This window comes from Lacerta agilis, chromosome 7, assembly GCF_009819535.1.
Source record: "Lacerta agilis isolate rLacAgi1 chromosome 7, rLacAgi1.pri, whole genome shotgun sequence".
Classification (NCBI taxonomy): domain Eukaryota; kingdom Metazoa; phylum Chordata; class Lepidosauria; order Squamata; family Lacertidae; genus Lacerta; species Lacerta agilis.
Window position 1 is genome coordinate 51,914,314 of NC_046318.1, and position 25,589 is coordinate 51,939,902.

At 42.2% G+C, this 25,589-nt stretch overlaps 1 protein-coding gene across 1 annotated transcript in view; it reads left to right on the top strand.

Moving 5' to 3' along the window:
• The window catches only part of CLVS1 (clavesin 1), a 60,334-nt gene that overhangs the window by 24,214 nt on the left and 10,531 nt on the right, over positions 1 to 25,589 (top strand). The window contains exon 3 of the mRNA XM_033155292.1: positions 24,131 to 24,241. Within this exon, the coding sequence (XP_033011183.1) occupies positions 24,131 to 24,241 (111 nt within the window). The remainder of the gene's footprint in view (positions 1 to 24,130; positions 24,242 to 25,589) is intronic.

Here is a 25,589-nt window from a genome sequence, read left to right on the forward strand (position 1 = left end):
TTACTTGGAGATTGGGGCAAACTACTTAGAAAATTTGCACACACTCTCAAACACACAGCCCTGATCCTAGGCTGAAGATGTGTGGAACATAATTCAGGATCACAAATTTAATTGCTGAATTTTAACAAAATTCTACCCCATCCTCTTTCCCCAGTTTAGGTGCTTACTATTGCTTGGCGAGTTAGTGGACACCTAACTCTGATGCTGGCTCTTTTACTTGAGAAAGCATATGCACACCATTTGTATGGCAATGCCCATTGGGGAGGCAACCCCCCCAAAATATTTTATTGGGGGCAGCAGAGGGGCCTCAGAAGCTCCTATGCTTCTGCGGAAGTGCATTCAAACAGTTTTTCCTGTGAAAATGTTTTTTTCCTGATGTCTATATGGTCAAACTTTCATTTCCCTCTTTCCTACTTTATCACTTTCTTCCAAAGCTGCATTTGAAAATGCCCATTGGCACAATTGTATAGAGTTATACAAGATAACTGTTAATATAAAAGAATAAATGGTTTAATGAAGCCCAATTCAGATTAATACCTGTGGTCTAACCTGATTAGATTATTACATAAATCTAAAGCTTCCAGCCTATTAGAAATGCTTTATGAATATTAATGAGAGTCCTGAGGTCTTTGAACAGAAAGAACAACATATTTTTTTGCAGTTTTCAAGAATCAGAAAAGTATGATTTGGTTACTTTTGCAAGGGCATTTGTTAACAATATCAATAAACCTGCAAAAATCAGAGGTCATTTTCAAGCTTGCAACTCTACCATGTAGAGGTGAATCTCAGCATTAATTTGTAACAGGCATGTTTACTGGGAGTTGACTCTGGAAAATGGCTGGAGTGCATCTTTGGGGGCAGCTTTCATGTCAAAAATAAAAATAAAAATGCTTACACATGAAAGTGTGTTGCTTATTTTTCTAGGTAAGGAGGTGCTGGAACTCACTGTGAACACCTCGCTTGTTCTCTTATAATGGTAACGGCGCCCCCCTGAGAGGTGCCGGAACTGAGTTCCAGCGAGTTCCGGCTGAAAAAAAAGCCCTGAAAATATCCAGACCTGAGCTCATGATCCCCTTTGAGCAACTTGTGTATTTGTAGCACAGATATTTATTTTAACCAGGATGCAGATTTGGCATCTGTACTGGGTTCCACAGAAGCCCTGGGGGAAAGCTACAACTCCCAAAAGTATGTGGCACCCTTGGTGTTCCAGGCACCCAAAAGGAGAGGAATCTTCCTTCCTCCTTCCGCAACTGTGGGAATACACTTCGTGGGTGCACCTGCACCTACGGTCGTTTATGTTTGTTTGTTTGTTATTAATTATGCACTATTTAATGTATCCCTCCGCAAGTAAGTAAAAGTGAAAGGAGGATTCAGCAGGCGACTTGCTGCTGAGATCCCTCCGCCAGGACTTATTGGCTCCAAGTTCAAATTGGTTGATGGTCAGTTATTCTGCTTCCCGCCCTTTTCGGGGGCAGCAACAGTGTTCTGATCGGTAAAAGTATTGATCATGACATTGTTTGTTCTTGTCAATAAAAGGCTGTGGCTCCCCGTGCTGGGAGAGAGAGAAAGAGGGAGGGAGAGAAAGAGAAAAAGTAAAGAGAAGAGAGAATTAGAGGAGAACTAGCTAGCGTGGAAGACGGTGGAACGGACAAGCCCAGAGAGAATGTTGCGTGGCAAGGTACAGAGAGAGTGAAACAGCCCACGCGGGTCAGCCAAAGCCGTCTTAAAAGAGACCATGGTCATAGTCTTTATTTCATTTTAGTTTAAATTTTGCCTTCTACCATCTTTTATTTGGCCGCCGTTTTGGCCATCTTTATTTTGGTGCTTTACTTTCCGGAACAACTTAAGAGGTCACAGACGCCTGCAAATCCATCTACGAGGCATTCATTCATTCAACTCACTCATCCTTCAGATTCAGGCCGGCGGACAATCTACTTCATGGCACGGTGTGAGCTGGGCTCCGGAATTACCGGCCGTCCCGTCCGCAGGCTTGGCCGGTGCTCCGTGCAAGGGCGCACGTGAGGCGCTGGCCACCAGATCCCCCAGCAACTGGTATCCCGCGTGCAGTTGACTTTGTCCTGTGCGCGGGAGGCTCCAGCCAAAGAATCCCCGCATGCAACAACCATCAAGCAGATATATTGTTACACACCACCACAATCTCCACAGAGCAGTACATGAGCCTTCAGGGGTTCCTGGTGCTGACTCAGGGTTTGTGTTTTCTTCAGAAAACCAGGCACAACAGAGACTGTAGTGTCTTTAAGATATATGGTTTTATTTACACGTATATACAATGTGAGCCTCAGCAACCCAAAACACACCAGCTTATTCCATAGTAGCAGCATCAGAATCTTTTGCTCTGCTGAGCACATCCAATGTTTGTCATATTCAGACTAGACCTGTTGAATTGAATGAACATGATTATCATAGGCCCAATGATTTCAGTGGGTGTCTTTTGAGTAAAACTTTGTTGCATACAGTCCTGTGTTTTTGAATGTGCAAATATGAAATGAATACATTGGGAGTCATGTGACCGCTATGCTGGCTTTCTACTTGCCGGGAACTCTTGTTACCCAAGGAAGCATTCAAAAGTGGCATATCCATTTTACCACTTCACCTTGTTCTGCTTCACCTTGTTCTGATACATATGTGGGCTCAGCGTTGTGCTGCCAGATAAACGTTTTCAGGTGTAAGAGTGAACCATGCCTCCAATTTAAATTTTGGAAGTGGGGTGGTGGGGAACCCTGTGCTTGAGGTATAAGAAGTTTTGGAATCACTGTTTTGAAGCAGGCATAAAAGTCTTGCATTTCTCACATGACACAAAATGAGCAGTCTTGCAAACACACCCTTTAAAGGCGAAAGCGTCATGAAGCAGAATGGTTCGTGCCACCACTGTTTCTTTAAACCATCAAATTATGCAGATTTCCTCCTATTGAGGTATTAAATATTAATAAGCTTCCTGTCAGGAGACAGCACTTGAAGGAAATTTATGGCAGTTTGCTTTGCCAAAGGCCCAGGAAAACATACTGTTTTGTGTGTTTTATTGCTGTACCTGTCACTTTCTCAACATAATATTTCAGTGCTTAAGGACTACTCTTAAGTGTTCCTTTCTAAAAGGTTGACACCTTCCAAGGGCTTCTCTTTACATATAAACTGTTGAGAAAGAGAGGACATTTGAATGTTGAAAAGTTATAATTTTTAAATGACAAAGGGAAAATAAAGGTGCACACAAATTAAGATGATTTTAAAATAATTATAGCTCACCTTACACTCCCTCATCAATGGCTGTTAATAATCAAATATTCTACAATGCTTGTGGAAGCCATACAGCAAGCAGCCTGCTAGAGAGATCATCCCTGTCAACCTCAGCCCAGGTCAGAGGAAAGTATATCCTCATGGGCCATGTTTTATTGATCCTAACTACTGATAGCTCAGTCAGTAGAGCATGAGACTTTTAATCTCCAGGTCGTGGGTTCGAGCCGCACAATGGGCAAAAGATTCCTGCATTGCAGGGGGTTGGTATAGATGGCCCTTGTGGTCTCTTCCAACTCTCCAGTTCTGTGATTCTATGAATGCCTCCTATACGTCTAATGAAATCTTCGCTTGAGTAAGAATTCCAGAATTTTGCTCCTGAGATGAGATGAAATGCTAATGGGATTTTGGTAGCAGACATTCACATAACATTTTCCAAATGTCACTGCAATCAGTTTCCAGATTAGTCAACGTTATTGTCGTTGAATAAGAACAGCTTTGTGTTTTATGTTTTGCTAATGCTAAGGATTACACTGAAACTTCTTCAGGCCATACGGCATTTGTTTCATTCACTCCTCCACTCCCTTGCAGCCTGGATTTCATTTCATGCCTGGCATATTTTAAACATTTCCCCATTCGTTGCCCAACAACTGGCTTATATTACTGGAGAGCAAGGGGAGGGGAGCCTTTTATCAGCCTGAGGACCACATTCCCCTGTGGGCAGCCTTCCAGATGTGGGTGTGGTGAGAGGCAAAAATAGCCTTCAGGTTAAGGCTGTCAGTGACTACTACTGATCATGGAGGTATAGTAGCCACTGAATGCCAATGGCTGGCCTGGGGAACAATAGCAGGAGAGCATAATTTCCCTTCTGTCTTGGAGGCATCTGGGTTGGCTGCTACAGGGTATAGGTTGATGTGACTGCATAAGCTTTTGATCTGAACCAGCAGGACATCACTGCGACCAGAGTGCATCCTATTCAGTTTCGTCAGATGCCTAGCCCTAACCTTGCTGAGGCCTTGACTTGTTTCCCACCTTGTTGAGGCTTTGATGTGTGGTGAAGAAAGGGTGCAACAAGAGAGAAGTCCAGTGCCTTCTCCCTCACAAATTGTCTCTTTATGTGCACTTCTAGTCTTCCCGTGTGTGCGCAACTGCTGCTACTTACATGCTCATGATCCACAGATGCTATGATTAAATTGAGGCCACATGGATCAAAGTCCTGAAGTAGAATTCCTAATAAAATTGGAAGATGGGATAAAGACGAGTGCGGCGGGAAAATGTTCACCCTCTTTTGCCTGGGGTAACCAGGCATATTCATGACCATGCCCTCTGGGATTGAATTTTCCTTACAATTTATGAATGGGTGACCACAGAATTGCTTAGCTCTGGCATTTATTCTAAATGGATAATAGCTTCTTTTTACCATTGATCCAGTGAGGATAGATCTGTTTGCCACAGGACATTTGTTGTTTACAGTGTCCTTTCCCTTTGCTTTGAAGGTTAGTATGCTTCATACATGATAGGAATATGAAACTTCTGTATCTGATGGGCATAAAGAAAGAAAGGCCAATAAGGGGAAATGTTCCTAAATCAGAATGATGTAAAAGTGGATCTCCAAAATATTTATAATAAACTAATTATTGCATTTATAACCCACCTTTCCTCTAAGTAGCTCAGTGTGACATACATGGTTCTCCTCCTCATTTTTATCCTCACAACAGTGCCAGCAGTGACTGGTCCAAGATATCCCAGTGAACTTCATGGCTGAGTGGGTGTGCTGTAGAATGGACATACAAAGTAAATAGCCTTAAGTAATTTAGTTCCTAAGGGAAATTGTGTGCTTTTAATGCTTAAAAAGAGGTAGTGAGGAAAACCTTTCTTCTTCTAAGTACCACTGGATCTTCTGAGGCACTCTGATCACCATTGGGGAAAATGAAGCTACAGTGCTCACTGCAGTAATAAAGTAGATAGAACAGAAAATTGTATATTAGATAGCCCAAGTCATGCATGGAATATTAGTTCTGTGGGAAATCGCTAATGTCTTCAGTGGATATTTGTTTCTAGGACCCTAGACTATGTCATTGGGTAAATTTGCGCATTTCTGTATACAGTGGTACCTTGGTTTAAGAACAGCTTAGTTTATGAACAACTTGGATTAAGAACATTGCAAACCCGGAAGTGGGTGTTTTGGTTTGTGAACTTTGCCTTAGAAGCAGAATATGTTCCACTTCCTGTTGAGTGTGTTCCATTTGTAAATTGATCCCCCCCCCCCGCTGCTATGGGAAAGCACGCCTTAGTTTAAGAACGCTTTGGTATAAGAACGGACTTCCAGAACAGATCAAGTTCATAAACCAAGGTACCACAGGGAAAAGCAGTATATTTGCAACAACAACAACAACTACAACATAAAGCAATGTAAAAACAGGGCATATTCTTAGTTCTTAGGTTCCTAGTTTAATTGAGTTCACCCAGACTAGAAAGAGCTTGCTGGCTTCAGCTGTTGTACGGTTCACTGTAGTATCACTGTTGGATCTGACTCTGGTGGTCTCCCTGCCTGCACAATCCTCTCTTGTGGACTTCAGGCAATACAAGATCAGTCTTCAGTGTCATTTCCATTTCAATGGATGATTATTTCATTCTTCCCAAGGCTGAAACAGAGTGTAGGTGGCATTTATAATATACTTTCTGGATGCTACATTTGTTTCTCTAGAGACAGAGATCAAAAAAGCATGAGTAAATTTCTTCTTCTTCATTATTACTATTATTATTATTATTATTATTATTATTATTATTATTTTGTGAATATATATCTGAAGCAAATTGGAACAGTGTTGTACAGTTTATTTGTGAAGTGATAAAAAGAAAATGTGATGCATGAATGATGAAAAACGACAAAAAACCTCTGTTCTTAAATACTTTATTAGTATACGGAAAGAGAAGGTACAATATGGAAAATATGTAAATTATTTAAATGACTGTATATTGATGGATGTTTATAATAAAAATAAATAAATAGATAAAGACAATTAAAAAAAAACAACGGAAACCAAAAAAGGGGTAAAGTTCTTCAAGAGCATTTGCTACTCTCTTTTCATCAAGATACTGCACAGGCAGTACATTAGAATGCTCTAATAATACAGCATTTCCCCATACAAAATAACAAGGCCTTCTCTTTACAAAGATGTACTTGAGAAGGGGTTGCAGTGTGTGGGCGGCAAAGAGCAGCCTGCAATTGTTCTGCTGCAATGGCACCTTGAAAAGGAACTGCCAAAATGGTAGCGTAACCATCCTTGTTTCTTCCTTCTCAAATAACTTTCAGATAAAATTGGTTCAATTTAAAGATAAAGCAATAGCTCCACAACAATACAAACTCTACTGCAGAAGCAGAAAATAGAAAGAAAATTGTGTCACACAAACAACAGGATGGTTTGGTTCGTTATATTTAACATTAATAACCTGGAAGATAAGGGGCTTTCCCTGCATGCGAAGTGGATTGAGCGGACGAGACCAGCAGTGGGTCCAAAGGTCAAGAAGGTGGTTTCTGAATGTCCTGAAGAGAAAAGTGAGGGGCAGGTGGGAACCTGGAAAGATAGCCCATCTAGGAGAAGGAAAATTCTCCCAGTGAACTTCATTGCATTGCAGGATATCTTCAGGAGAAGAAAAGGCTAAGGAGTAAAGCCCACACAAATTCGGAGTGGAGTCCCTAAAGCAGTTGGATGGCATCTTGTAAGCCTCCTTCTGGCAACTCCTGCAGCCAAGCTGATGCCAGTCGTATTGCCCAACAAATAAAAAAAAATTAAATGTCTGTTTTTAATCTGTCACTGAAAAGATTGCAGTGTTTGTAGCAACCAGTTTTATTTCTGTGGCAAGGATAGTTAATCTGCGGCCTTCAAGATGTTGTTTGACTCCAATCAGCCCCAGCCAGCATGGTGATGGGACTTCTAGCCCAACACCCAAAAGGCCTCAGCTCCCCCCCACTTGCTCTTTGGGAAGAAAATTCCATAGCTACAAAATAAATGTGTATTTAAGCCACAGCCAGTGAAATGCCGTAATTTGCTAGTGGGAAGTGGTGGCCAGCTGAAAGGAAAGGAGAATTACCACCATGATCTCTTCCTATTAGGAGGCAGTGATGGGTGCAGGGTTTGTCTCAGTACCAAGCAAGCATGTAATTGCTGACTTACCAGATTCCTCTTGCACAGGCTTCTACTGGTGGTGGAGATGATTGTCAGGGATAGACAGATCAGGTCCATGCCACTATCACATGAGTTCATAAATACATATTTCAATACCTATATCTCAACCTATTTTCTCCCAAAATACAAATTTCTTAATGTACCGGGTTTCTGTTTTTGAACCAAAACTGCATCAGAACTTCTGGAAAAGCTGGTGGAAACTAAGTTCTGATCTGCACATTAGTCTGGGAGGTGCAGATCAGATCAGATCAGATCAGAATTCACAAATTTTCTTTCACCAAGCAAACATGAGGATTGCAGGGAGCAGGAAATATCAGGTCTGTGTGAGGTTCCTCTGTGTAGTGGACTATCTGAATTTCAGCTTGGAACATCTTCTTGTCAGTGGACCATTTCAGACTATGGACTAGTTCCTTTGGCTGGCTATTGGACCTTCCTAGGAAAGGTTATGGAGACTTCATGTCTGAAATGAGACCTTGTCGGAGTAGTTGTGCAACCTTGGCCTAGCTTTCAGACTGCTGTTGGGATCCAAGGATCAGAAGGGCAATAGAGATAGTCATGGATGGACTGGAGGTGAGGCAACGAATCAAGCAGATGAGGGTTAAAGGATCAGAGGCTATTAGAATGCCAGAACCCAGCAGGAATTACAAGGGAGAAATTGAGAACAGAAAGAGATGCAAATCCACAACACAACTGCAAGATGGAGAAAGAAATCATTGGATGGTGGAACGGACTCCCTCAGGTGGTGACTCTTCTACATTGAAGGTTTTAAAACAGAGATTGGATGGCCATCTGTCAAGGATTCTTCAACTGTGATTCCTGCATTGCAGGGGATTGAACTCAATGAGCCTTGAAGTCCCTTGTAACTCTACAATTCTATGATCCTAACTTTTGTGGCTACCACACACACTTGGCAACCAAGCATACCCTGCAACCTATTATATTGGCTACATTTTGATGCATCTGTCAAGCTGAATTTTGGGCGATAGACCTGGACACTCAGGATACTAGAGAAAACCTCTGTGGGGCACATGTGTGTGCCTGCAGACACCACATTAATAACCCCTGTTACAGTATGTTCTTGTTTTATTAAGTGTCCTTTAAAAAAGTTTATCTAATTCATTGCAAAGTCATTTCTGAGTCAGAAAAGGGAATGAGTCATACTGTTCAATTGCATCAGCTACAGTACATGGTTCTTTGAGTATGCACAGTTACTTTGGTGAAAGATTAAGGTCACTGCATATGGTTGCCAACAGCTCCAAAGTGATTCTAAGACCAAAAAACCAGAAAGTATCCACTGCATACTTATCTGATGCATTTGATCCTTTGTATTTTTGCCTAAGAGAAAGAGCTGGGTTCTTTGACCAGTAGTTTTGTTCATCAACCTTAATGCTAATATGATTATTAAAGGTAAAGGTAAAGGGACCCCTGACCATTAGGTCCAGTCGCAGACGACTCTGGGGTTGTGCGCACAACTCGCTCTATAGGCTGAGTGAGCCAGCGTACAGCTTCCAGGTCATGTGGCCACCATAACTAAGCCGTTTCTGGCAAACCAGAGCAGCACACGGAAATGCCATTTACCTTCCCGCCAGAGTAGTACCTATTTTTCTACTTGCACTTTGACGTGCTTTCGAACTGCTAGGTTGGCAGGAGCAGGGACCGAGCAACGGGAGCTCTCCCCATTGCAGGGATTCGAACCGCTGACCTGATCAGCAAGCCCTAGGCTCTGTGGTTTAGACCACAGTGCTACCCGCGTCCCAATAATATGAAAATTAGGCACACTTTTTTGTTTAATGAGACATTGGAGATGTGATTGCAAAAGCGGCATAGTTACTCACTGGCATTTTGAATGGGCAAAAGGGTGTGTGTCAAAAGTCCAGATACCAGATTCCCTTCATTTGTTAATATGTCATGTTTATTTGTTCAAAACAAAGTTGACCACAAAAATGACACACGTCCAGTAACATTGGGGTAGACAAGAACCAGGGAATCAAAAGTGAACAATGACAACAGAGGTAATGTTCAGATTAAACTAAAAAGGCAAAAAGTTATAAATATATTTAATGCTCTCCATTCCCCCCAGTTTATTTCCTGTCCACTTCCTAGTGGTTAATCAATAGTAAGTGTGCCCACATACTGTATTATTATTTTTTTATCCATCTGTTTGTGTTGCCTGGCAGTCGCTGTCTTTTGCTGAGGCCCAATCAAAGCATCAGTGCTTGCTCTCCTGTTTCCGCTTCCATGACCTTTTGGAATATTGATTAATAATCACGCATAACCATTTATTTTTTGACCAGCAGCCACAAAATTGTACCTGCTGATGCTCAGGAATTCTAAGAAATGAAAAAACCATTGCAGTTTTGAAAAGCTCAGTTCACCATCTTGATTCAAAATGGTGTCCAGTTGTATCCAAACACAGACAAAAACCTGCTCCTTGATTTGGTTACCATATCTTTAAAAGTGTCCAAATGCATAGTGAACAGTCAAAATATATAGTAGATGCTGATTTCATATTGCTCTGCAAATGTCAGTGAAAAGGAGCATGTCGTACTCTGAGTTCTAAACAAATGTTCAAAGGTTGTGGTACATGTATATGGCAATCAGAGGGAATGGTCAAACAGTGTATGATTTACCAGCATGGAGTGCATATCAGCAGCTTGCCAGTGACCCATCTGCAATCATGCAAAGAGGTGTGAGAAGATGGAAGGGAAGGGATACTGATGTCACAAAAGCAGTAAGAACGGTGTGTATATTGGCAGACTTGCTGCAGTTTTCTCTTCTAAACTTTCTATGATGAACATTCATTGGGGGGAATTTCTTGAAGATAGACTAACACCAGCCGACTAACGTACCCCCATGTAGAACCTTCACATCTTAGAACAGTGTGAACCAAGATGTGTGAGGTGGAATTCACTGAGTCCCTTCCCCAACCTGGTTACTTTCAGATTTTGGATTACATCTCCCACCAGTCTCAGCCAGTACAGCCAATGGCCAAGGATGAAGGGACTTGCAGTCCAAAACATCTGAAGGTCACCAGCAGGGGAAGTCTTCCCTGAAGAATATGTTGTGATGCCCTCCACTTCAACTACAACCTCCCAGTACTGAAAGGAAGGTATAGGAAGGCACCTTCCCTCTGTCTATTGCTATGCCATCACCAATGGAAGTTTTATCAGTTGAATGAATTCACTGGCCAGTATTGTAACTGCAACTACAAGCACTTTTCTACTCAGTAAGGAGCTGTCAAGTCTATACATCCCTATTAAACATCATAGCAAAAGGTAGAAATGGAATCATATCATAGCACACTAGTCACAGTGAGCTTCTCCTTGCAGACATTTCAAGCAGGTTCTAAATCTCTGCCTGAAATCTTCAGTGCAAAGGGACAGGTTGTTCTTCTAGTATCCAAACACAAGTCATGCCCTTGGCTTATGAAGGTGAAGTTTGTTATAATGATGGAACACAGCTTGCTGTCCGCTGCCTCTCAGAGGAGTCAAAGGGCTCAGAAGAATGTTCCTCTCTCTGCAATATGAAAGAACCCAGGATATTGCTTATTACCACAGGGATTTCTTTTGCTAAAAGCATAGCTTGCTATATTTCAGAAAGACAGAATTTCAGGCCTCACCTGTTCAGTGTACCTCTTTCTGTTGTAAATTACAGAGGGTTGATGGTGTTAGAGTTCCTCTAGATGACCTATTTATTGAGCATTCATCTTGATTCACTCGTACCAAGCTTATACAAAGATTGGATTATGTTTGGTTTTTATTCTGATTCGTTTGTGGGGAGGTTATATGACAACCAGCATTCATCCTGATTTGCTTTGGGGTGTTTAAGTGTCTTCCTGTTAATCATTCGTTCATTTTCAGGGCATTTCTCCATGACTTTTCTATCTTCCAAAAGGCTCTTTCTTTTCTGAAGCACCAGGGCAACAAAACACTTTAACCTACTTTTGTGGTGTGAGCCTCAATTTCCATGTATGCACTTGAATTTCCCCACAAAATCAGGAGGCTCCCTCTGTCAGTTTCAGCAAGACAGCAAGGAATCCTGGGGCATCTTAACACCTAACAAAGTTATTGTGAGATAACAGGCTCAGCCTAAGACATTTTGCTGCTTCAGCATTTACTGTTCCCATCCCTAATCCTGTGGAAAGCCATCTAATTAGATTTTAATTTGATCCTGACTTGTTTTTAGGAGGTAATTTAATTATTGTTTGATTTTATACCAATGTTATATATTTGATGTTAGCTGCCCTGAGCCCGGATTCGGCCGGGAAGTGCGGGATACAAATAAATTATTATTATTATTATTATTATTATTATTATTATTATTATTATTATTATCATCACCATCAGAAAAGCATTTGACTATGTCCATGTCAATGTGCATAGTACCCCAGGCTAGCCTCTCTTCCTTCTTGTAAATGCAACTATCACCACCACCACTAATACTACTACAAATAGATCACAATTGGCTGCTCTTTCATGACATTCAAAATTAGTTGTCCTTCTCTGCCTAATGGTAGAGCTGGCCCTGACAGGGTTAAGCTATTATGTATCAGACTCCAATTCATCATATGAACGAAGTTGTTTCCTATATGGGTGAGCAGAGCAACCCTGAGTAGAAAGAAAGAACAATAATTTTTAAATAATGAGCCAAATGGTCATGCATTAGAAATAGATCGCTGTAGGTGTCATAGAATTCTGCAGCACACAAAGACAGAATCCAGTCCAATCAATAGACAATCTATAATCTGCCAGGCTGTGACCCACTTCCAGCTAGTGACCACTGGTGATGAATTGGCATAGAAAGTTCAATAGTATGCACATCAAAGGAGTATAGTAAACTAAGCACTCCTAGGATTTGCTGACACCAAGCTCTGATGCCATCCATATTGAAGCCAAGTTGGAGTGAGGACAGAATTTAGTACATGGGAAGCTTGGTATACAGTAAGTCTGATCATTGGACCATTCAGCCCAGTATCTTCAAGACTGGCAGCTCATCAGAGCTTCAAACAGAATAGAAGCGTGTGCTCTGCCATGGAATTAGAGCCATTCCCTAAGAAACAATGCTTCCTGTCCTTACTCTCGTATCTTCAAGATGAATACTTTCAGCTCTCTGGGGAGGAAGAGGTTTGGAAGGGTCTTGCATATTAAAAATGTTCAGGCAGTGGTTTAAAGATTGAAGCCACCACTGCTTAGTAGGGCAAACACTTCCCTGTGTGCATAGAAATGTAAATACATGTAAATACTAGCATTTGCACATCTGGACACCCGATCTAGCTAGCTTCCCCATACACATGTAACTGGGTGTTCAAAAATTGTGTGTGTGCATGTATGTAGGGTAGCTGCATATTTCCTATTTACCACCCAGTTTCTTGCAGCAATCATTTAGATCTGCTGATTTTTTTTGCTGTCTCTCTCTCCCCCCCCCCCTAGGTTTAGTTGGCACAGAATGGTTCAGATGAATTTCTATTTAACTTGAATCAATTTGCCCATGAGTATGTAGTTCAATTAATTCTGAATGTAATGGATTACTACACAAGCCCCATTCCATCAGTCAATACTGTATAATGCGTGTGCACGAACCAAGAAGAGGAGGAGAGAGACTGTTGCTTTTAAGTCAGTCGGCTTTTGTGAAATGAAAGGCAAGTGCCACTAGGCCTTCCATAATTATGTTCTGTTTTGTTGTACTTATCCATGTTAACCAAAGCTGGGGGCATTTATCCTCTCTGTGACATTTTGGGAGAAGTCCCTGACTGCTCACTTTCCCATGCTTAGATGTACAGATACTGCCAGGCTCAGGGTCATGAAAATGCACAATAGAAGTGGCATAGAAATGGCATGGATCCCCTTCGTAACATGCCTCAAGGGCACAGTGCATTTTGAAAGAAACTCGCAAATGACCAAGAAAGGCATTTTAAACACAGCTTTTGCTTTTATCCTTCCAGTTGCATGCAAAATGTGACCCCTAGTTGGTTGCACACATTTATTCTCTCTGTGTCTTAACCTGGTTGCTACCCTTTGCACCAGGGTCTCAAGGCTGGTGCACCCCAGATGTTATTAGACCACGGCTCCCATCAGCCCCAGGCAAAGTGGACGGTGGTCTGGGGTGGAGGCAGTTGGAGACCAAGAACATCTGGAGTACTCCATGTCAGCTACTTTGTATCTTGGGGTTTTTAATCACCAATGTACCAAAATGTTATTACCATCAGGTAATAATTGGATTGGCTCTGTCGGTGTGCTTGTGCAGCCCTGACCTCAGAGCCACCTGTGCCTACCCTTGGATCATTCCAGGGAACAGCAGTAACACTGCTTTTATTTGTGATTGGAGGGGGTATTTGGTGCCAGCCATTGCTGGTTATGTGGCAACATAAATGAGTATAAAAGTAGGATTGAAATGTGAATGCATGAACAGTGGATTGCAACTAAAAGGAATTTATTTTTGTTTTTTTAGACCAACAGCAACAACCAAAACTTAATTTGGGCATCATATCAGCCCCAGGAGATTCGGTCTATTGATTGCACTCTTCCTATTAATTTAACAGAGAACAAGATACATGGTAGCTGTGGAACTGTCTCTTCCCTTTCCACACTAATACTTTTCTACTTGTCCTTGATGCTGCACAATACAAAATGACAGAGCAAACAAGGAGTAAATTAGAAAAGCAAAATCCGCTCCAGGGTTGTTGGTATTCCCTGGATAGTCTGATTTGACTTAGAAACGTCACTTCTCTGAGATAATTATCTGCTGCTGGTCTGATGACTTTAAATGAGCAATGGAAAGCTAATAGGTTACAATGACCCTGAAGCTTACTAGCTTGCAGACATTGTGAGGTTAAAATTAAAAGAAGACTCGAGATCCTGAATCAACAGTAGCATTCATTTCACAGCCTTGTCTGGATGAGGACAATGTGGATAGCCATCATTCCAAGATGATGTGTTTTCCAGTTCTATAATTCTGTTAGAAAACCTAAGAAGAACAGACCTGCTGCATCAACCTATCTGGTTCAGCTTCCTGTTCTTATAGTGGCCCACCAGAAGCAGGACCTAAGTGCATCAGGACTTGTGTTCCCCAGCAGCTGATATTGAGAGGAATATCTCCTCCATTGCTGTTGGCAGCAGACAGAGTAACCCTTTAAAAACCATTCAGGTTGGTGGCCATTAGTGAAGACAACAGTGGAGAATATTGATGAATGAATTTATAATTTTGGTCACAGACCAGTTCCAGCCCACATACAATATCAAGGAAGTCATAAAACACGATAGGGATGCGTTTGAATTTGCAATTAGGTATAACAGGGATAATACAGATATAGCAACAGTTAAAAATATATATAAATTAAAACTTAGTCACTAACATATAACCTAAAATTATCTTTTAAGGCCTTAATCATTATGATAGCACAGTGTGTTCCCTAAGTTTTATGGCAATCGCACAGAATTTGGATACCCTTAACGTGATCTCAGGATCCTGGTCCTCTACCAGGGATTTTAGACACTGAAGTTGGGATTCATTTGGATATTTTTGCATAGCAGGGGTAATAAATACCGAGCGTATATCCCCATAGAAACGGCAGTGTAACAAGGCATGAGAGACAGTTTCTACCTCCACCAGACTCGTTCCACGTATGGTTTACCCTCGAATCTGCCCTGCAATAAGGCAGATGGCAGCACATTGAATATAGCGAGGGTAAATGACAGTGGAGAATATTCAGGATGGATTTTTTCCCCCCTGTAACACCATTTCAGGTTGTGCGTCTCTCACAAGCCTGAGCCTTACTTTCTAGCCTTTGACATTGTTTTGTATATTGGCCTTGGTCTATGTGTCCTTGAATACAAGGATATGTACTGCTTCACTGGAGGATCTGTGTGATTGTAACCGCTAGATCTGGTGCTCAGAAGAATACTGCCTCTGACTGTGGAGGTTAAAAAAAATGCAATGCTGAAACAAAGCCTACCAGTTTCTGGAAAGCTCAGGAGGGGGGAGTGCTCTTGTGCTCAGGTCCCGCTTGCCAGTTTCCCACAGGCATCTGGTTGGCCACTGTGAAAACTGGTTGCTGGACTAGATGAGCTACTACCCCATCTAGCAAGCTCTTCTTGTGTTCTCTCTCTCTCCCGCCCCTTTCTTCTCCACTCAGTGGGCTGCCAGGAAATATCCCTTTCGCTAGAGATCTGAACTGATCGCTTGCAGACGCCTTTCTGATGATATACAGTATTTTATTTTTTAAGATTTTAATACCACTTTTAGGCCTAAAAAGGCCCACAAGAATGAAAGAACCGAACCAAACACCACCTAGTTACAAAAATTAAAACCAAAACCTTGAAAAACCAAAAGTGGCATAGTTAAACCTTCTCATATATATTAAAAGCCATTAAATAGTCACGCAGAATAAGAATGTTTTCACTGCCCGCCAAAATGGCATCAGGCATTGGGGCAGGGCTAGGCTCATCTCCTTCATCTGGAAGATCCACCAGCAGGGGGCTGACCCGGAAAAAGCCACATCTCACATTCCCACCAACAAAATTTATTTTGCTGGTAGGGGATTTAACAGGATCTCTGTAAATGACCCCCCCCCCCACCTCTGGGCAGGTTTGTATAGAGGAGCCAGTCTTCCAGATATCCTAACTTAAGTCATTTAGGGCTTTATTGGCAAACACTTCTCCCTTTTCCTCCTCCCATTCCTCCTCCCATTATCTCCCTGACATTCCCCAGTGTGGTGTAGTGGTTAAGAGCGGTAGACTCGTAATCTGGGGAACCGGGTTCGTGTGTACACTCCTCCACATGCAGCTGCTGGGTGACCATGGGCTAGTCACACTTCTCTGAAGTCTCTCAGCCCCTCTCACCTCACAGAGTGTTTGTTGTGGGGGAGGAAGGGAAAGGAGAATGTTAGCCGCTTTGAGACTCCTTCGGGTAGTGAAAAGCGGGATATCAAATCCAAACTCTTCTTCTTCTTCTTCTCTCCCTCTAGGCTCCCCCCCCCACTGTGAAATTAGGTCAAGGCCTACATTTTCCCCACCCATGATGTAGAGTGGCACACTTTGCATTATATATGTATACAGTATATATTATTTCTAGAGAGAGCTATAGAAATCTCAAGGCTGTGATTTATTTTGATGGATCATAATATAGGATACTGTTATTTCGCAAAGGCAGATCAAAACTTCCTGAGCATGTACTTTGGCTCTGCAACTCACTTTATTTAACTCATCTGTCAACAGCAAAATAAACAGAAGGCATGGACGTCTCATTATATTGCAAGAATGATTATGGGAAACAATTGTTAATTGCTCAGTTTATTATGTACTGAACACAACAAGAAAACAAACATAGTGGAAAAATCTATAGGGTGTTTCTGCTAAAGGATTAAATATGATAATTCCCTGGTGCAGGCCAACTTATTCCAGCTGAGCTTATGAAGTATAAAAATAACTTATATAACACAGATTCTGCTATAGCTCTCTATTATTTAATCTGTTTTCTAAGCGAGGAGGGAGATTGAAGGTAGTGGTTATGCTTGAAGACTAGCAAAGTGAAAATTCAGTTCTGAGTACTGATTTTAGTTCTGACTACTTGTTATGTACTGAGCTGAATAGGATCCAAACTGCAGCAGGCTGATTGGTCCTAGAACAATAGGATTGAGATTGCAGGAGTCTGACTGGTCTCAGAACAATAGGATTGAGATTGCAGCAGTCTGACTGGTCCCAGAACAATAGGATTGAGATTGCAGGAGTCTGATTGGTCTGCAGGAGCCACCCAATCCAGCTCCAGGTGGAAGTGAATCCGCACTCTGATTGGCATACAGGAGTATCCCGGAATTAGCCAATCACATGGGGCCCATTGTGTAAATAGTGTATATAAAGCAAACGTTTTGGGGGAACTACATTCCTCACTACTATGAGCTGAATAAAGAGCATGAAAATCACACTGGACTCCGAGTATCTTTCACTACTACTTTTTTTTAATGGACAGATTCTTCCGGATTGTCAGCACTGAACTATGCCAGCTACAATCACCTAACCAACTAACCTAGGGTGTCAAAAATGAACCTGGGCTCAAAATGGTGTAGGATTCTTTTCATAGCTGTCAACTTTTCCCTTTTGTTGCGAGGAATCCTATTCGGAATAAGGGAATTTCCCTTTTAAAAGGGGAAAAGTTAACAGCTATGATTCTTTTCTCAGTGTAATTAAAAACTGTTACTACCACATCTGCAGCACTGGTTCATAGAGGGATACAGAGGGATGTATTTGACAGCTAGATTTCACTCTTGGTCTGAACGTTTCCTACTTGCTGCCTCACTTTGGGTGGAAGCCAAGGTATGTAGGTTTACACTGGAGTCACGCTATGTTTCTTAAAGGACAAGAGGAGTGACATGCTGTGCAATGTTCTTAAGTTTTTACAGGGGAGGCAATCCAGCTTTCTGTAGCAATTTTAGGCTAAAACTAGTCATATTATCGTTTATTACTGTTTTTATTATTAATCACCTCCTACACACACATCTCAAGGTGGGGTGCAATAAAAACAACTTAGAAAAAACACCCCAAAGTGCAGATATATTTAAAACAAAAACATGAACGTTCACCCAAGTATCCTGTTCAGGATGGCAATCTGGTGACGCCTATAAACAAATTCATTTGTATCCTGGCTTTGCCCTTTTAAATGGCAAGGTACCAGCTCAACTGCATTACCAGGTTCTGCCCCTGTGGAGCAAAGCTCTAGCCTGCATTGTTTGGCAGCAAACTGGAGCCTGAAAATAAATCTGCTGAGAGAAAAAGTTTGGGTCTGGGGCAATTGCTCAAATTACTGCCAGTGATTATTGTGTTGTTCTTTACACAAATGGACTTCATGCACATAAAGAATGGCACAGGGATTTACTGGGCCAAGGAGGAACAATCTAGAAATGTTTATCACCACATGTCCTGGAAATAAATCAGCTGGGACCAAGGCAGTCAGCATGCACTGGAATCCGATGGCTGCAAGTGAATCCACTAACCAAGAGCAACTTTTTGAGAAACTGTATGGATATAATACAGGCACAGGCAAACTCGGTTCTCCAGATGTTTTGGGACTACAACTCCCATCATCCCTGACCACTGGTCCTATTAGCTAGGGATGATGGGAGTTGTAGTCCCAAAACCTCTGGAGGGCCGAGTTTGCCTATGCCTGATATAATACTTACTAGCAAACAATAAATCCTTAAAATGAAAGGATTGCCTGTTGTGTTTAAAGGCAAGAAGCTTTGCCTTTCATGTTTTGTGTGTTGAGCAAGATGATCTTTCGGGATTTAAATATTTTAATTTGAGATTTTAATGCCTTCCTAAATATAGAATAACTTTAATCTTTAAAAGTTATTGTTTCGATTGCATTGGATCTTTGAGGGCAGTAATTTTATCACTGTTATACCAATACCAGTGGTTTTGCACTACGGGAATATGCTTCAATCATTAACGCTTCAGTTAGCAATTTTGCTTTGCAAAGACTACAGCACAGGAAGAAAAGGTTAAATGCCCCCTCCATGTGCACTGCCATCTGCTTGGGGTCAGGCCCACCTTCAGCTGCTAATTAAAAATTGAACAACATCACCAAACAGCGAGCACCAAGCAGCACATTTAACCCAATCTGTTGCTTGGCCCTAAATAGTTTTGGTTCAGCTATACTATTGTAGATTTTGTTCAGGGACCATCTTAAGATGCAATAAGTATATTGGCTCTAATGCAGCTTTTAAGAAATAACTTTCTTGCTTCGCATGTTATTATCTTCAGCATTTGGCAACAAAGATGCATTAGGCTTCTGTGGCATGCTTCTACAAGAAAGGAGAATGTGCTGCTGGAGGCAGTGGGGAGAATAGAGAAATACTGACATGTAATGGCTTTACTTCCAGAGTTAACAAAAAGAACCTTGGGGAAATCAGAAAACAAATGGGTAATGTGAGCAGCAAACCTCCACGGCTCCTAGACAGTGAAATAACAAATTACTGCTTTTGCAGGGTCCTTCCTCCCCACCATCCACCTCGCTGTGCCTTAATTCTTCCCCCCCCCCCCTACTGGGATACAGTAGTGTGCCCATCTCACATTCTCTCTGAGAAGAGGGAGAGAGTGGGACAGGCGCAAATCACAAAGAAAGGTCTACGTAGTTCACACATATGAAACAAAAGCGTTTTTTGCCTTCAGCTAATTTTTCAACGTATCATATATACCACTGCAGAATCAGAACCCCATAATGCCATCCAAAAATTATATCTAGGTCTACTTCAAACAAATGCTTATTTTAATTAGCTAGTATCTGACCAAGTCATTCTCAGCACAGAAGCATTGAAGTCAATCGGTTTAACTCTTGAGTACAATTTAGCCACTCTGTGATTGGTGACTTACCAAGTTTTGGTCCATTACCGGTTATTTCAATAGGTTTACTTTGGGTAAAACCTAGTTGGTGACCACGTTATATTTCTCCTCCTCCTCTAAAGATCCACCTGGTTAAATATCTACTTAAATATCCACCAGAAGTTAATGTTTGGTTTTCAGCTGTTGCCTTTATAATTATACTTTTCTAGGTTAAGTTTGATCCTGCCATTTTTTAACTCTTTAGGAGTTTTTTGTTGTTGTTTAGCTAATGCTTTGATGTTTTTAATGCTGATGTTGCTACCTACTTTTTCAATAAAGGTGGAGTAACTCTTTTCAATGAATACATTTTACTTACTTAATTAATTGAACCTGTTGTTTCTTGCCCTGAACCTCCATGATAGAACAAGACACGAGTTCAAAGTTTTTTCAAAACAATAAGGCAAGAAAATTAATTACACCTGTTAATGGTTTGTTGGCTGAATCACATTATGCCATTATAGTGAGAAACTAGGAAGGGGAGATGTAGGTTCTAAGCTAAGGCTTATCGTTAGAAATGTTTCTACAGACTTTACTGGGGTGGCATTTCTGTAAAGATTTGTACTGTGTTATTTGGGAAATGGTTTGCTGTGTTTTATTTGTTATATTATTACTATTATTATTAATTTACATCTATACACAACCTTAGGTACATGTACAGCCTTAAATAATTATACCATTAAATATTGATTTAAACTTGTATTTGTACATGCTCTTTTCTTGTAATGTCTAACTAAAGAAAAATAAGCCAAAGTAAAAAAATCCAATAAACTAAATTATATGAAAACAGACTTCCCGTCATTTCCCGATGTAAGTTACATTTATGACACTGGATGTACTTATACTTCTTACTCTTAATATAGTTTCTAGTACTTTCTTATAACATATCATACCGTTTTTCCTTGCTTAGTAGTATTTAATTTACATAAGGGTCATTCAAACACTGCCATAGATGTTATGTCGTTGTTATATTGTTGCAGGTATTTCTTGAACATATCCCATTTTTGCGTGAATGGTTGTTTTGTATTTCCCCTTAATATATCTGTCAATTGAGCCAATTCTGCATAGTCTAATAACTTATTCTGCCATTCCCTTACTGTTGGTACTTTCCCCCCTTTCCAGTTCAATGCAATTAATAACCGGGCAGCACTTGTGTTTTAGTCTAACAGTGGTGTAACATGTCTGCAGCTTTTATTAAAAGGAAAATCTATTCTTTGGTGATGATAGCAGCAAAGAATGTCTCCATTCTGCTACAGGACTTTTCACATATTGGAGGTGGATTGGTAGAAACCTCAGCAGCTCACTGCGGCTTATTTGCAAGGCATTTTCAGAATGAAATTGCTTATATCTATAAGAACCTAGAAGGCCAGTTTCCAGCAGTGTGCAGAATGCTGCCTGGTCAAGTGTTGGTAGATGAATTTCAATTGATAAGACTCAAGAATGTGGATAAGGTACTTTGAAAGGTGCAGGGAACTGTTTGTGTTCCTGATCTTTTCCCCTTGTGGCTGATAACGTTTTGTAGGGATGGCACCACCAGCTGTGCCAATGAGATAATAAATGTCCCTCTGAGGCAGTAGTGGGACCATTCCTTAAGAAACCTTCTTTGGACCCAGAAGATCTTAACAACTGTAGGCTGGTTGCACATGTCCCTTTCCTGTGCAAGGCTCTAGAGAGACTGGTGACTGACCAACTCCAGGCACTCTTTAATAAGCCTGCTTCTCTGGATCCAATTGTGGTTCAGGCACATTTTAGGCACTGAGACTGCCTTGGTTTCTTTGTCTGATAGCCTATGTAAGGAGAGAGACAGCGGAAGTATGTCTGGAGTTTGGGAGTGTTTTAAAATTGTTGTAAGCTGTCCAGAGCACCCTGTTAGCTTTATTGTTATGAAACTCTTGGAATCCATGTGAAATTGCCTGTAAGCTGCCCGTTGGGCATCCAACTGCAGAAGGGGCTTGTTACTCACATGGTAATAATAATAATTTTATTATTTCTACCCTACCCATCTGACTGGGGTGCCCTAGACATTGCAGGCAGCTTCCATCAAATATAAAAGCACAGTAAGATATCAAACATTAAACACTTCCCTATACAGGGATGCCTTCAGATGACTTTTTAGAAAAGTCAGGTAGTTATTTATTTCCTTGACATCTGGCAAGAGGGCGTTTCAAAGGGTGGGCATGGCTACTGAGAAGCCTGTTTCCCTGTGACCTCACCTCTCGCAGGGAGGAAACTGCCAGAAGGCCCTTAGAGCTGGACCTCAGTGTCTGGGCTGAATGATGGGGGTGGAGATGCCCCTCCAGGTAGGTCACATGGTTTGCATGCATAGGGTCCCAGATTCGATCCCTGTATGGGTGCCAACTCCTAGGAGCCCAGCTCCCCCCAATATATTTTTTGGGGGGGCTGCCCCTCCCCAATGTTCAAAAAAATAAGGAGGCAGTGGAGACCAAGCCTAGAGCCAAGCACAGTGCAGCATCAGTGACCAGCTCCTCCTCCTGCTGCTGTGAAGGGGAAGGAGCAGGGAAGCAGCCCCTGGCTGCCAGCACTGGTAGGAGGAGCAGGAGGCAGCTGAGAACCAGAGAGGAGGCACCCCAGCAATTGAAGCCATGCTGCTGACACATTTAGTTCCACCCCGGCTCCTCCTGAGGTTGTGATGGAACTTCGCGCATCATGCACACGTCACACATGTGACGTCCCCTCCCCCCCAAAAAAATCTCCCTTGCAAGTTGGCACCTCTGAATCTCTGGCACCTCCAGGTATGACTAAGAAAGACTCCTGTCTGAAATCCTGGAGAACTGCTGCCAGTCAGCACAGCCAACACTTGGGCAAGGCAGCTTTCCATGTGTCCAAAGGGATACACCAGGCATAGGCAAACTCCGGTCCTCCAGATGTTTGGGACTACAATTCCCATCATCCCTGACCACTGGTCCTGTTAGCTAGGGATGATGGGAATTGTAGACCCAAACATCTGGAGGACCGGAGTTTGCCTATGCCTGGGATACATGAATGAATGTGCATGGCAGTCTCTCTGTCCCCGGCTCTCAGCAATTAGGTGATAGAGAGCTGCAGTCTTCCAAGCAAAATGTACCTTACCACTGACGCTTTGCAAACTGTGCTGATTTACGCCCACTGGGGACTCTAGCAAAGCCCTGTTCCTGCCAATGAGAGATGCCACAGTAATTGACGTAGAAATACTCTCCTCTTCCCTCAGGGGTAATGATGAGAATATTCACAAAGAATGCTGCAATTTAAAAACCTTTTAAACTCACCCTCATCACACTTTGCCCTGATGCACAGCTCCTCCATTGTCACAACACTGTTGCATTTTAGTTGACAACATGCTTTAGGGGCAGCTCCTTGCCAGTCCACTCATCATTTCAAAAGGCTTTTTTTTTATAAAAGCAATGACGACAACAACAACAACACTAAAAAGGCTCCTCTAATGCTCTCCAGCAGCAGGCAACTTGTTTTTCTTTGTGGGTGTAATTACAACATATACTCAGGCATCAGTGTTTCAAAATGACAGAGGAAGCCAAACCATTCCCTGTCTATTCTGTATGAATCTAATTCTGAGATTAAATAGAATTCATGATAGAAAATGACCCCGGAAAAAGTCTGCCCTGTCTTTCATCCATGTTATTCTGCATACCTGAAATAGGATCCACCACTGCAGACAACTCTGGGAGAAAGGACTCTACCTGCATGCTAATTTGCTGGGTATCTGTACAAAACCTCCAAAAGCAAGCACTTGTCTGCGTCAGTTTCCATGGTGCTGTCACGCCGCTCCCTCTCAACAGCTTCACTTATCAACATTTTCCACCCGTCTTCTTCTTCATAATGTGCAGTCCATTCACCCAGAAAGTTCAGCTATTGTAATGATGGCTTGGGGGGAGGGCAGAGGGGGGAAGGGAAGGCATCTGGGGTGAAGAGGTGAGCCGTGTTCACAGAGGTGTGTGGGAACTTGGCTCTGTGACACAATGGGGAATTAGAAAACACACTCCCTCCTCCGTTAATGCTGCACTGCTTGCAAAGAAAGATACATGCACATGCACACACACACACACACACACACAGAGAGAGAGAGAGAGAGAGAGAGAACGAGAACTAGGGATGAGACTGAGATTTTAAACCGCACACCCACATCCCTGCAGCTACCCCACTGTGCAAGTGCTAAGAGAATGTTAAAGCAGAAGCTCTGTGTGTGTGTTTGTGCTGCAAAGTAGTCAATCCTAATGCATCAATTAACAGCCCAGCCTGTAGACCCGCTCCTTGCCTATCTAACTGGCTGCCTCTGTTAATTGGCTTCCGTTTCTTTCTTCTCCACAGGACAGCTTTCCTGCTCGCTTTGGAGGAGTCCATTTTGTGAACCAGCCTTGGTACATCCATGCCCTGTACACGCTCATCAAGCCCTTCCTCAAAGACAAGACAAGGAAAAGGGTAATTAGAAAATGAAGCAAGCCACAAGCCCACCCCCCCTGTGGCACAAGGGGGTCCTGCTTTCTGCGCCTCCTCCTTTTGTCTTTGTGTGGTTTTGCTTTGCATGGCCTCAGGACGGCAGCGCGAGCAGACGCCTCGGTTGGAGTTTGCCAACAGCCCGTATGCAATCAATATTTCAGCAGGAGACAGTTATTTTCAGAATCTAAGCCAGGCACCAGGAAAAAAACACACCTTTCATCCTGTACAAATGAAAGACACCATTTTATAGTATAAACACACATAGCTACACTAGAGTACTTGGGGGGAGGGGAACCCACAGAAACTGTTTGAAGAGCCTTACCCATTACAGATGGGCAGGGCAACCTCATGCCATGGGGCCTCTCTGGCCACATAGACACAATACATTTAATGTGCCATAGTCATGGCTTCTTACGAAGGATTATGTGAGCTGTAGTTTACTAAGGGTGCTAGGAGTTGTTAGGAGACCCCCTATTCCCCCCCAAGCTACAGTTCCCAGAGTTCCCTTAAACTACCCTGGGAATTGTCGCTCTGTGAGGGGGAACAGGGGTCTCCTCACAACTCTCAGCACCCATAACAAACTACAGCTCCCATAATTCCTTGGGGGGGAGACATGGCTGTTTAAAGTGCTGTACTGTATGGTGTGAATGTGGACATTTCTCCTCCCCAGCTCCTCAGACCACATCCTTAACTAGCTGTGCTCTGTCTCTTCCTCAAGTGAATTTGTCTGGCTGGAATGTGTCTTTGAACTGTGATAATGCCTCTTGCTTTCCTGGACAGAGGATGGGAAGGTGTGTATAAAACCTCTGGTTTTTACATGGCTGGCACAGAGCCTCCCATACAATTGTAAGAGTCACACACATTGCTGCAAGTTGCAACCATTTTTGTCTCTCCTTCTGCCCCTCCCTGACATGTGCTGCCTCTGCTCCCAGATGTTTCCCCACAAGGCATCCCATCCCTGCATTACAGACATCTTGAGATAAGTCTCCCATTTTGCTTCCTCAGCAGATTGCTTTTCTTGTAAAAGGGTGGGTGGGTGGGGGAATAATTGATGTCACCCAAATAATTCAAATTCCAAGCACTGCTGGAGAAGAAGCAGGACTTTATAATGGCAAAGGACTTGGGAATATTGATTCCTACTATATACCATTTTTACTGCAGTATTCATAAAACTATGATTGAAGAAGGTACTTTTCTATGCAATTCCTCTAATGGCCAGAAAACTAGCTGAAGAGGCATGCTTGACTGACGTAGGAAAGGAGTGTGGATGGAGTCAAAGAAAGTCTCTACAGACAGAGCTTCATTCTCCCAATCCAGGAGAAAAACCTGC